The sequence below is a fragment of the Daphnia pulex genome, chromosome 5, assembly GCF_021134715.1.
Source record: "Daphnia pulex isolate KAP4 chromosome 5, ASM2113471v1".
Lineage (NCBI taxonomy): Eukaryota > Metazoa > Arthropoda > Branchiopoda > Diplostraca > Daphniidae > Daphnia > Daphnia pulex.
Genome location: NC_060021.1, coordinates 6374390 through 6385415, shown reverse-complemented (window position 1 = coordinate 6385415; position 11026 = coordinate 6374390). Strand labels below are relative to the sequence as shown.

Below are 11026 nucleotides of genomic sequence, written 5' to 3'. Positions count from 1 at the left end.
CGGGGCGTCCAATTTTTGGTGCACACGTGTCAAGTCGATTCTATATAGCCATATTGACTGCATATGATGAAGCTGAACTTTATCACGATCTCCACCCCAATAAAAATTCAGGTGTTGGTCGCATACAAAACTTTTGAAGAAATAAAAATGTAATACAATGTAGTTTCACAATTCTTATCAATTCAAGGTGTGTAATGCAGATACAGGTTATCCTTGAAAAGTACACCACAATAAAATGATCACATAAAACTAAGTTGATGAAAAAAAAAATTGGGTGATGCTCCCTACTACCACCTGGAATAAAGTGTAAAGATTCAGATAGTTATAAAATATAAATACGGAAACAGTTTATAGCTACATGCATACTAAACAATACTAAATTAAATAACCAATTAATAATAGTAAAAAAACAAACTTAAAATTTGATCATCATCATTGAACGTGGGGTCGTTTTCGATTTAATAAACTGTTAAATTTTTTCAAATAATTTTTGAGCTGTATTTATTTATAAACCAACACAAAAGTTGCATCACACCCATTTTGATTCGTCAAAACCACCACCAATGATGTTTGGGGATACTTGAGGGAGTTTCAAAAGGATCAGGATGTAAATAAGGATCTAAAGGTTTCAACAAATGCAAATCACTATCAAGATCTTCTAAATCATTATGTTCATTAAGAAAATCGCCACATTTGAAATTTTTTAGAATTTGATCAAATCTAAAAGAAATATCCGAAAAATCGTCCACAAGAAACTGAATTCCGGATCGAAATCTGCAGATATAATGGAATGTTGTAGCCATTCGACGATCGTAATCTAATGAGGTGAAGAGATAAAGATGCCGCTGAATCCAACGTCTGTTTCTAATCAAAGATGTTATGGTAGCATCTACATTGCTGGGGTAGTTCTTAACGCAATCCCCCAATTCTATCAATTTCAGACCAAGTTTAAAAAAGCGATAAAAGAGGTTTTCTAACAGGGGTTTCTGTTCTTTCCATTCTCCAAGTCTGTCAGCCTTAGTGTCCAAGGAAATTAGGAACGATAAAAGCTGCTCCCATATCATTTCAACGGACTCTTCTGCGATCTTCGAGGCGATCTTCGATTCATACAAGGTTCCTGAACACGCAGCGCACCCACACATTATGTTAACTGTGAAAATAGAATGTTACATCATATAAGAATGCAAGTCATTAACCGAATAACATGTCTATGAGCTGAAGCTATGAATTCGACAACAATGTTCATAATAAATGTTTAAAAAAAGATATAGATTGCATTTTAAAATTATACGAATGAGAGATTTACACGTTACCGGTGCCTTGAAGTGGAGGAACTACATAGTAGTTGACTTGACTGTTGTTTAATGGAAATCGAGTGGTACAAACCAGGCTATAACCCGGATCGACGTCCGCTTAACGACGCATCAGTCATATTCATAGCCAATTTTTCCGTTACTTTCTAGAAGATCCTCAAAAACAATTCTCAGAAGCCTTATCAAGGTATCAGGACAAAACAGTTTTGCTAACTGTGACTAAATACGACTTAAATAAAGCAGTGATTAAAATTCTTAAAAAACTACAGGCTGTTACCGCCGGTAACCGCTATATTTGTACATGTGCTAACTGCTAACCATATTTTGTCTAATTAGATAACTATTTTCTATATACTCTTTCACTTAGATTATTTCATATTTCTTTTGCCACATTGGCAAAAATATACTGTATTGTACTTATTAACGCTATTAAATTTAGGTTAATAGTTTCAAGGTTTAGGATACAGATACAGGTAAGCCTTGAAAAGTACACAACAATAAAATGATCACATAAAACTACGCTGATAAAAAAAAAAACGAAAAAAAAAAATGTTTGAATGCTCCCTTCTCCCGAGGAATAAAGTGTGAAGTTTCAGATAGTACAATATAGAGAATGGGGATCAACCACATTTAATAATACATAATAGGAAACAGTTTGTAAATTAAGTAACAATAAAAAAAAACCCAAGCTTGAAATTTGATCATCATTATTGAAGATGGGGTCGGAATGGAATATGAACTTCATGAACTTTAGAGCAAAGATAATAGAATCGTGCGGAATCGTGTGATCAATTTAAAAATACTATCGTCAGGAATTCAACAGTTTGAAACGTCTGTCGAGATACCAAAGTGTGAAACCATGTTTTTCTCCTGGGACATGACTAATAACTGAGAGCTAATAGCAAACTGAGGCTAATAGCAAGATATAACATGTCTCTTGTTTTTACAGGTAAATTGATAAGCATAGGAATAAAAAAAAATCCCCGCCCGAAAGTTACATAATGAAGAATAAGTTTCAAAACAAACACAGTTCAATTCTAATCTTTCTGACGAATTGATTGATAAAAAATAAATAAACGTTACATAGCTTTTTATACCGAAAGTAAAAAAAAAAAGAACTTTTCAACTGAAAGCTGATGGGGGAAAAATGGTCGAGCAATTTCATGTCTTGATAACTCATAAAAATGTTATTCAGTTTTGCGTAGAAATTGGATTTCGCAGAACACGGCTATGTTTTTTTAAATCCTTTTAGGTTACTTTCTTCTTCAACTTTTTTGTTGATTTCACCAACATGATATTTTAGTTACAAACGTTTCTGCGACGTTTTAATTGAACTTGGTCTTCTATTTAACCTCTAGAATTTATTAACAACAATCGAGTGCCGTGATTGGCCTCTTGTTCACTCTTTAAATCTCATTCACGGAATTTAATGCGCAACGTCCAAGTCAAAATAGTATACATGTGTTAACGTTGTTGAGAAAACAAAAAAAAAGTGGCGGGCGACTTCCCGCCAGTTTAGTAAACACGCGGTTGATTATTGAAAAGCTTGATTTTTCATCGCTAGATGTCTACAGGTTTTTATTAAGTTCAAATTTTTCAAATCAATTTTTTCCTTACACAAAATACAATTAAAATATTTCACATATTATTCTGCGATTTTCAAATTATCAATGGATTTTATCGTCCGTAATTTGGTGCAGCAATAACTTATTAAGACATTTTCTCGTATCGATGTTTACGAGTCTATTGACACAAGATGGTGCTGCTGTAGTAGTGCTTCTGCATCACAATCCAGATAGCGCCAGTGCGGCTAGTTAAGATGGCGGTACGCTCTTCGCGTCGTATTGACGAAAGATTGAGCTTGAGCTGAGTGGTTTTTATTTGTATTTTTCTTCTGTTGATTAGCTCTGTTCTATGTCAGCGGAATTAAATTCTCAGATTGAAAAAGTTTCGGTGAGTTGCATATCTGGTCAACGTTTTGGTGTTAAAGAAGTTAACTGGTGCGGCAAGTGGCTTTACCCGCGCTTTCGTAAGAATCGGTGAAACGGGTATAGCATTTGTGTGTCTTCTCCGGCAGATTTGAGGATAACTCTGTTCATTTGTGCTTATATAACTTGTTTTTGTGACAGGGTTATTGGAGTAGCACGTCGGAATTATTAATTTAGTCCATAATTTGTATCTTAATAAAGTAATAGTTTTAAAACACTAACATTTACTTTGTATTTGAAAAACAGTGAGGTGTTTGGCGGTATGAATTCTGCCTTTGAAGTCAAGGACACTCCTTCAGAGGAATTACCTCTGGATGTAGATCTTCTAGGTAAGTTTTGTTTGCGAATTTAGTTAAAATATCCAAATAATGTTCTATTTTTGTTTTACTCAGGTGTAGATTTTAACATAGAAGCTGCAGATGAAATTGAAGACGGCTCTACTCCAGCCTACTTGGATAGTTTTGCACCGTTGGATTTGCCTAAGACTGTTTCTGACAGTTCCGAAACAGAACAACTTGAAGCAAGCAGTGCAAATGAGAATGTGGTGCCTAGTGTATTGGTGAATGGATCTCCTGAGCCTAGTAGTCCACCTGTAGGGAAGAAGAAGCGTCCCTACATTAGGCGGTCTACCCCTAAAAGTGAAGGCCCAGTGGTCAAACTTCTCAAACTCTCACCAAATACAATATCGAAACATACCAACGGCGAAATGAAACCGCCTTCAGTGCCAGTGTCACCACATCAAGAGTCGGAGCCAGCTGAACCATTACCAGCACCAGTTGAAGAATCAGTGGCAGTGGAAGCTATGCCTGTGCCTCTTCCCGTGCCCAAAAAGCGAACAGTGAATGGCCCGAATCTATTAAGGAACAAGCAGGTGAAGAAGAAAGTGGTAGGAAACTCTAAGGCGGTATATCGTAAACCGATTAAAACGGGGGATACCCTAAACCGGACAGTTGCTGGAGTGAAACCGCTTGATGCGTCCCCAGAAGATAGTGGATTTGTAGAATGTGTAAAGTGCTTCACAGTTGTCAGCGTCTCATCTGCCAGAGAGCATCTCTCTGTATGTGGTATTCCCGTTCCACAAGCAGTAGAAGAAAATGATATTGGTACATTTTTCACTGATGTGGATTTATTTATTTATCCAAAGACTAACATTTTTCTTTGTCGTATATCTAGTTCCGCCGCCGGTTGAGAGTCTTCCGGCACTGACACCACTGGGACCTCCCCCTCCGCTTCCATCACCGATTTCACCATCCAAAAGCTACGGTACAAGGGCGAGCTCGATCCGATCCGTTCAGTCAACTTACGGCCCGGATGCTTGCGGAATATGCGGAGCACGTGGTCTTAGTGATGGCCTGTCGCGGTACCTGCATGCGCATCTCCACCACCAACGGCACGCTTGTCTCGTTTGCGGTTCTATGCACGCCAAAGTGGCAGCACTTGTCAAACATCTGCAAGCCGTCCATGGCAAAGAGGATAGGTACTTACAGAAAAGTTTGAATTCATCGTTTCATTTAGTAATAATTTATTATTTTGTGTATTTGTTTTTAAGGTACCGTGGTCCCTCCGATGTTGCTCGTTTAGGTGAAATTTTGGGTCGTGCTTCGATTTTAATTTGCACTGAATGTGGAGCTGCCATTCACGTTCTTGATGCTGAAGCACACAGTGTAAACTGTAGAGCAACTCCGCGGTTCCCATTGCCCAGTCAAGTAGGCTATCATTCCGACAGTCAGCAGCAGCAATCTCTGGCTATTACGTACCCTTCACCGTCTTCAATAACGACAGCCCCGGTCGACGTGGACAAGACGACACCAAACATATCCAAGCAGAAGAGGAAATACAAGCGTCGGATAAAGGCGGAGCTACCCGAAAATGAGCCCTTACAGCCTAAAATAGAGATTAATTCTGATATCGAAGATAGTATAATGAAATCGCCTGCACAAACTTTTGAACCCCCTGTCGAACCAAAGGTAGAGCCAAAGGACGGAATGGAATTCCGATCTCCTGGAGAGGTTCCTATTAAAAAGAAAGTCAAGGTGATGATTCCTAACCTCGATTCTCCAAGGGGACTTCGAACCTTATTGCCAGGTATTCAATCTTTTGCATTAATCATTATTAGTTTGAATTTTGTTGACAAATTTATTGTCACTTGTAGGGAACAAAGGTCCGCCTCCGACACCTCCTAAAAGGATACTTACGCCAGGCTTTGGTCGACCAACACTCTCTCCATTGAGTCCCGACAACACGAACTCAAAAAACTTGTTAGGCGGTGCGGAGGAGGAGGTCGAGGGGTTGGTGGAAAGTTCTGAAAATGAAGAACAGAACTTGGATGCTGCTTCCCCAGAACAGACGCCGGAAGAGTCTGAACCGACCAGAGAACCCTCTCCCGCACCGCAACTGCCGCCCCGAGAAAAGACAGACTGGAAAGCACTGCTTGAGCCATTGCTCCACAAGTTATTACTCAGAGTGAAGAAGGCCTTACGAAAGATCCAGCAACTCCATTGCCCCGTCTGTCTTCGGTACGAAATTCAAGAGTCCAATTTGGAAGACATCTGCGAGCACTTGAAGGCAGCTCACAACAACCATTTACTCCGTGGACTCGGCGAGGATACGCAAAACAAGTTATTCGCCGAAGTCAGGAGCATTTACATGGAAGATGTGTCCAATGAAGAGGCGGATGAATACATCGACGGCAACGCAAGTCGCAAGGTGCTACACAAGTTCTGCGTCGAACCACTTGACAAGACCTACTCTTGTGACCTTTGCAACGTCAACGAGTTGTCCGTCAAGGAGATGGTACAGCATCTGCGAGGTGCCCATGGCTTTCGGATGTACCCCTGTCTCGAGTGTGGCCAGCAGTTTAAAACCTATGGCTATTTCATCTCGCATTTGGTCTCTACCGGCAAAGAGTCGATTTATGGGTGCCGTTTGTGTGGCATCGTGGGAATGGTCAGTCTCTACATGCTCCAGTCACATCTTCGCACGCATTCGCTATGCGACATATGCCACACTTGCTTCGAGAGCCAGACAGCATTGCGGAAACACATGTTCAACCATCAGCAGGATAGCCCATATGCGTGTACTGTGTGCCAGGTGTCCTACAAAAACTACGAGTCACTCGAAATGCATCTGCTGTGGAAACACGGAACCGAAAGCAAGCCTTGCCCAACCTGCCAAGAGAAGACGTGGCTCTGCACCTACCATTTCTGCCCAGGGGCACCGGCCTCCTTAGCAGAGGTGGTGGATAATCCCTGCGTTTGCACTGTCTGCCGACTCGAGTTCAGCAAGGCGTCTATGCTCAAAGTTCACACTCGTTTACACACCGGCGAGCGGCCGCACAAATGTCATAGCTGTAAAAAAAGTTTCATTTCAAAGAAACTCTTGGCTAAACACGCAGTCATGAAGCACAGCGAGGCTGCCGTCAATCAAGCGGCTGTCGCCGAAGCAGCGGCTAATGAAATCAAATCCGCATTAGAGAAAAGTGGTCTAAAGCCAAGGAAAGTCCAACAGGAGCTTCTCAAACTGATAGGACAGCAGAACGCTGCAAAGCGATCAGCCGCTTCGTCACGCAGGGTGAGCACAGAAGAGAGCCCCGAAACACCCGACAAGGTTAAAGCCGAATTGACAAATGGCGGAAGCATTGAAGCGCCTCCTGAGCCAGTTGTTGAAAAAGTCCGATTCAAATGCTCATTATCTTCCGATGACGATGATGACGACGAAGAAATGCCCATCGCGCCAACAGCCAGTATCACAGATGGGGCTACCAAACCGGTGGATGAAGAAAAGGGCAGTGCATCTGTTTCTGTAGTGACCTCCCTCAGTCGTATAGGAAGCTCCATTTTTGACATTGAGGATGACGAGGAGGAAAAGTGTAAACCCAATGGAACGCCGTCGGATATTGGTACATCGAATGACGTTGCACATCCAACGATTTCCAATGCAGAAGTTTCTGAAGCTAATAATGTCAAAAATAATGAAGTGTTTGGCAACAAAGAACTGAGTGAAGCTAAAGAAACAAGTGAGAAGAAATCTGGCGAAAATAAGGAAGGCATTGACAGCGAAATGGAAACCGACCAGAAGGAACCTCCAACCTCTCCGTTACCTGAATGTAAAATTAAAGAAGAACCGATGGAAGGGGATGGACTTAACGGAACTGTTGAAGCAACCAAATCTGTGGACGGAGAACCCAGTACTTCTGATGTCAATCTTCTGGATTTACTAGCTTCAGCCGCTACGTCTAAACAAGCCGAAATCCCTGTGATTACCCCAGAGCCTGCCATCCCTGCTCTGTTGGATCACGATTATTGCAAACTTGGAGATCCGCCGCCGGAAGATCCTAAAAAGCTCAAGAAACTGGCCAGAAAGGCTCGCCACCACAAGAAACACCGCAGTAAGAAAGAACCTCGTTATGTTTTGGACTTGAGTAGCAGTAGCAGTTCAGAAGAGGACGAAGAAAGCAAATTGGTCAACGGCAAACCAGCGAAAAGTTTAAGTACCCGACCAGGGAAATTTGGAAAAGTTTTGACGCGGCTCAGTGACAGCGAGTCCAGTTGCTGTCCAACCGACTGCAGCTGCAGCAGTTCTAGCAGCAGTGACTCTAGCAGCTCTAGTAGTGGAAGCAGCAGCAGTGACAGCGATAGCGATAGTTCCAGCAGTAGTAGTTCCAGTGAGGAAGACGAGGAGGTGGTAGAGAAACCGCCAGTGCCAGCAGTCGTTCAAGCTCCCGAAGGAGATGAGGCGGATGTTGACATTGAAAACAATAGCGAACCTCCAAGTTCCTTGGAATCCTCCTCAGATTCCGAAAATGGGGTCGAATCGGATGCCGATATCAGTGTGCACGAATCGGACCTAGAAACAAGTGATTCCGATTCGGAGAACAAGAAGCGGTCGAGGTTTGCATCACCTAAAGCTCGGAGTGATTCTCAAAAGAAGCGAAAGAAGAAGAAAAAGAAGAGACGAGCCTTGAAAGAATCGTCACTGAACTTCAATTTGGAAGGTATTTGGTTTTTAATTAGTCGTTTACTTAAGAAAATAGACTATTAACGATTCGCTTTTTTTGGATTTTAGATCACCAGTTGCCTTCAACTGGCAACACAGTCGACGACATCATCAACGCGGTGGCTAGCGGTCTCTACAAGCGGTCTCTCAAGAGGAAAAAAGAGCCGATTCCGATGTTAAACATCATGCCACTTCCTGTAAAGGAGATCACTATGGCACCGCCACCTCCGGCAGTTAATGTAGAGCAGAGATCCGACTCTAAGCGTGGACGAGGTCGGCGTAAACGGAACGACGATCTCTACTGGTACGAGGGTGACAGTTTGGAAGAAAAAATCAACCCGGCCGCTTCAACTAAAAAAGTGAAAACCATCTCGAAAAAGCCGGGGCGAACGACTGCGAAATTAAAATTTACTCACAACTATGACGCAATTCCTCCACCGCCTCCACTCTCTCCGGCGAAGGTGATGAAAACACCCATACATCCAGTACCTTCGTTTGAAGATCCTGACAGACTTTACTGCTATTGCCGATGTCCTTACGATGAAGTTTCACAAATGATTGGCTGTGACGCTAGTGATTGTCCCTATGAATGGTTCCACTTTGAGTGTGTTGGCATTTCAGAAGCACCCGAAGGAACTTATTATTGTCCTGAATGCAGATTGAGACCCAAATACCGAGCTCTGTTTGATGAGCCGTTTTTCCAACCTCAACCACCTCCTCAACAGATAATTTAAAAAATTAAGAAAAATCCTGAACAAGGGTTGTTAAGATTATATCTTTTTGAGATTTTGTCCTACCCCATCGAAGAGACACGTCTTCTGCTTTAGTTCTGTAAAGACATCATGAAAGTGAGAAGAACACAACACCAATTTTGAATACACGTCAATTGTACACGACCAAGAATTACATACATTCTTTTATTACTTTTCTTTACGCCGGTTCTACAACGATTTTAAGACGAACTTCTTGACGGAACATGTTTCTCAAATCTTGTTCTGCTTCTCTAGCGAGCTGAATTACAGTGCGACCACCAGTGCCGACAACTACTTTAGCAGTGAATTTTTTCTGACAATCTAAAGCCATCACGATGTTCAAGGTACCTATGCCGTATATGAAAATGTACCACAACTAATCCTCTATAATAGTTTTATTTTTATTTACCTGATAAATCTTCTTCCCAGTATCGAACAGATGTATTAATCGAATATGGCAATTCTTTATCCAGAATATCTAGTAGTTTACCTCTTATTATGGCAATTGCCATTTCATGAGGGTTTTGATCCGTTACTACCGAAGAATTGTACATCCACCGACCTGGCTTAGCAGCTCCATACAGATGTTCCTTTGAGAAAGAAATTTGGGTATAAAAAATTAAAATTTTAATCTACCGATAATTACGAACCACTATGTCCGAAACTCCGTCTCCGTCAATGGCAGATATCATAAACACACGAGAAAAGTTGGGCCAACCCATCTTTCCTTCGATCCTTTTTGCCACTTCCTTCTCTGACATACTTCGTGAATTGGTGGGTTCCGATAACTCTGTGTTGCTTTCATTGACAGTGGACATGTCACTGTTTTGCCGACTCATTCTTCGTTTTCGTGGATCAGTATTTGATGCTATTGATTTACCACCAACTATGCCTTCCGTCAATTTGTTAGTGTAGTCTAGAAGGAGGCGCTTTTCCTTTAATAAATCAATTTTATTCAATACTAAAACCGATTCTTTGTCGGGATAGAGATGGAGAAGTCTAAGGATTTTTGAACTCAAACTTCCTCTTGTCCATTTGTTACTGATGTCATGCAAGACCAAAAGTAAATTTGCTTTAGATAGTGCAACTTCAGGATCAATTACAAAGGATTTATCAAGATTAAACCTGAAAAGGAAATGTTCTAATGTTAATTATACAAATATTTTAAGAATAATTGTTATTTAACAATAATATATCCTACTGTTTGGCTTCAGCAGGTAGAACCAGCCCTGGAGTGTCGAGGAAAACAATTTGAGTTTCATCTCTGATTAACACAGTTTTCGACATCTTTTTGGTTGTGTGAACTTTTTTGGAAACTGAGCATGTCTGCCATCCAGAAAGTTGATTGACTAGAGTACTTTTACCGGCATTCGGTATGCCAAGAATTGCAACTTGCAATACGCGGGAACCTTTCACATATTCAGATGGGGTTCTAACCAATTCACTTTGTATAGCCGGCGTAGACGGAATACGCTGTGACGGTGAACGAAATCCCGGTGATGGAGATTCTTGGGAAAAGTATCTCAATGTTAACACTCTTAAAGATGAATTCACACGAAACCATTTTGATTGATGTGTTAGTGAATGGCACAACATTTTTGTACCACAATTTATACCCACGTGCATCAGACGACTTCAATGACAGCTGATTGGCTGATGTTTTGGGCTTTGGCTGTATAATTTACGGGAAAGTGAATGCGGAATTATAATTTACGGAATTCGAAACTTGAGTCGACTGGAACTGGGACTTGGGAGTCGGCTACACTGCGCTACCTACTCTGTTATTTTTTAATAGGGAAAAATGTGCTCATTAATTTAAAATACTCATAAAAGTAGAACATATAAAAATAAAATAACCTTCTAGATTTTCCGGAAAGTTCTATGCTTCTATCTCAAACTAAGTTGTCCATAATGTCCACCATTCGATAAGATGGCGCTGTCCTCTCAGAGTGATAGGGAGAGCTTAGAAATCAAACAA

The 11026-nt window shown here is 41.2% G+C and overlaps 2 protein-coding genes and 1 long non-coding RNA gene across 3 annotated transcripts; 1 reads left to right on the top strand and 2 right to left on the bottom strand.

Moving 5' to 3' along the window:
* Positions 1-467: 467 nt before the first annotated feature.
* LOC124193415 lies at positions 468-1367 on the bottom strand. Its single transcript, XR_006874232.1, has 2 exons — positions 1314-1367; positions 468-1150 (listed from the first exon to the last, which is right to left on the bottom strand). It is a non-coding gene; the product is annotated as an uncharacterized LOC124193415 (long non-coding RNA).
* Positions 1368-3101: 1734 nt separating this feature from the next.
* Positions 3102-9192, top strand: LOC124193405. The gene is made up of 7 exons (XM_046587190.1): positions 3102-3266; positions 3548-3630; positions 3694-4404; positions 4475-4778; positions 4851-5386; positions 5454-8294; positions 8366-9192. Exons 2-7 carry the CDS (start codon positions 3564-3566, stop codon positions 9028-9030), a joined length of 5124 nt encoding a protein of 1707 aa, XP_046443146.1. The 5' UTR covers positions 3102-3266; positions 3548-3563; the 3' UTR covers positions 9031-9192.
* A 7-nt stretch (positions 9193-9199) lies between these two features.
* LOC124193409 (GTPase Era, mitochondrial-like) lies at positions 9200-10779 on the bottom strand. Its single transcript, XM_046587207.1, has 4 exons — positions 10250-10779; positions 9699-10173; positions 9458-9638; positions 9200-9396 (listed from the first exon to the last, which is right to left on the bottom strand). The coding sequence occupies exons 1-4, from the start codon at positions 10672-10674 to the stop codon at positions 9227-9229; spliced, it is 1251 nt and encodes a 416-aa protein (XP_046443163.1). The 5' UTR covers positions 10675-10779; the 3' UTR covers positions 9200-9226.
* Between the last annotated feature and the right edge of the window lie 247 nt (positions 10780-11026).

Bases quoted from the DNA above. Each gene is read 5' to 3' on its own strand.
- LOC124193405 (XM_046587190.1), top strand. From the start codon at position 3,564: ATGAATTCTGCCTTTGAAGTCAAGGACACTCCTTCAGAGGAATTACCT. The intron at 4,779-4,850 runs GTACTTACAGAA...TTTGTTTTTAAG, and splicing joins GTCCATGGCAAAGAGGATAG to GTACCGTGGTCCCTCCGATG. The intron at 5,387-5,453 runs GTATTCAATCTT...TGTCACTTGTAG, and splicing joins ACTTCGAACCTTATTGCCAG to GGAACAAAGGTCCGCCTCCG.
- LOC124193409 (XM_046587207.1), bottom strand. From the start codon at position 10,674: ATGCACGTGGGTATAAATTGTGGTACAAAAATGTTGTGCCATTCACTA. The intron at 9,639-9,698 runs GTTCGTAATTAT...TCTTTCTCAAAG, and splicing joins ACGGAGTTTCGGACATAGTG to GAACATCTGTATGGAGCTGC. The intron at 9,397-9,457 runs GTAAATAAAAAT...TATACGGCATAG, and splicing joins CTGGGAAGAAGATTTATCAG to GTACCTTGAACATCGTGATG.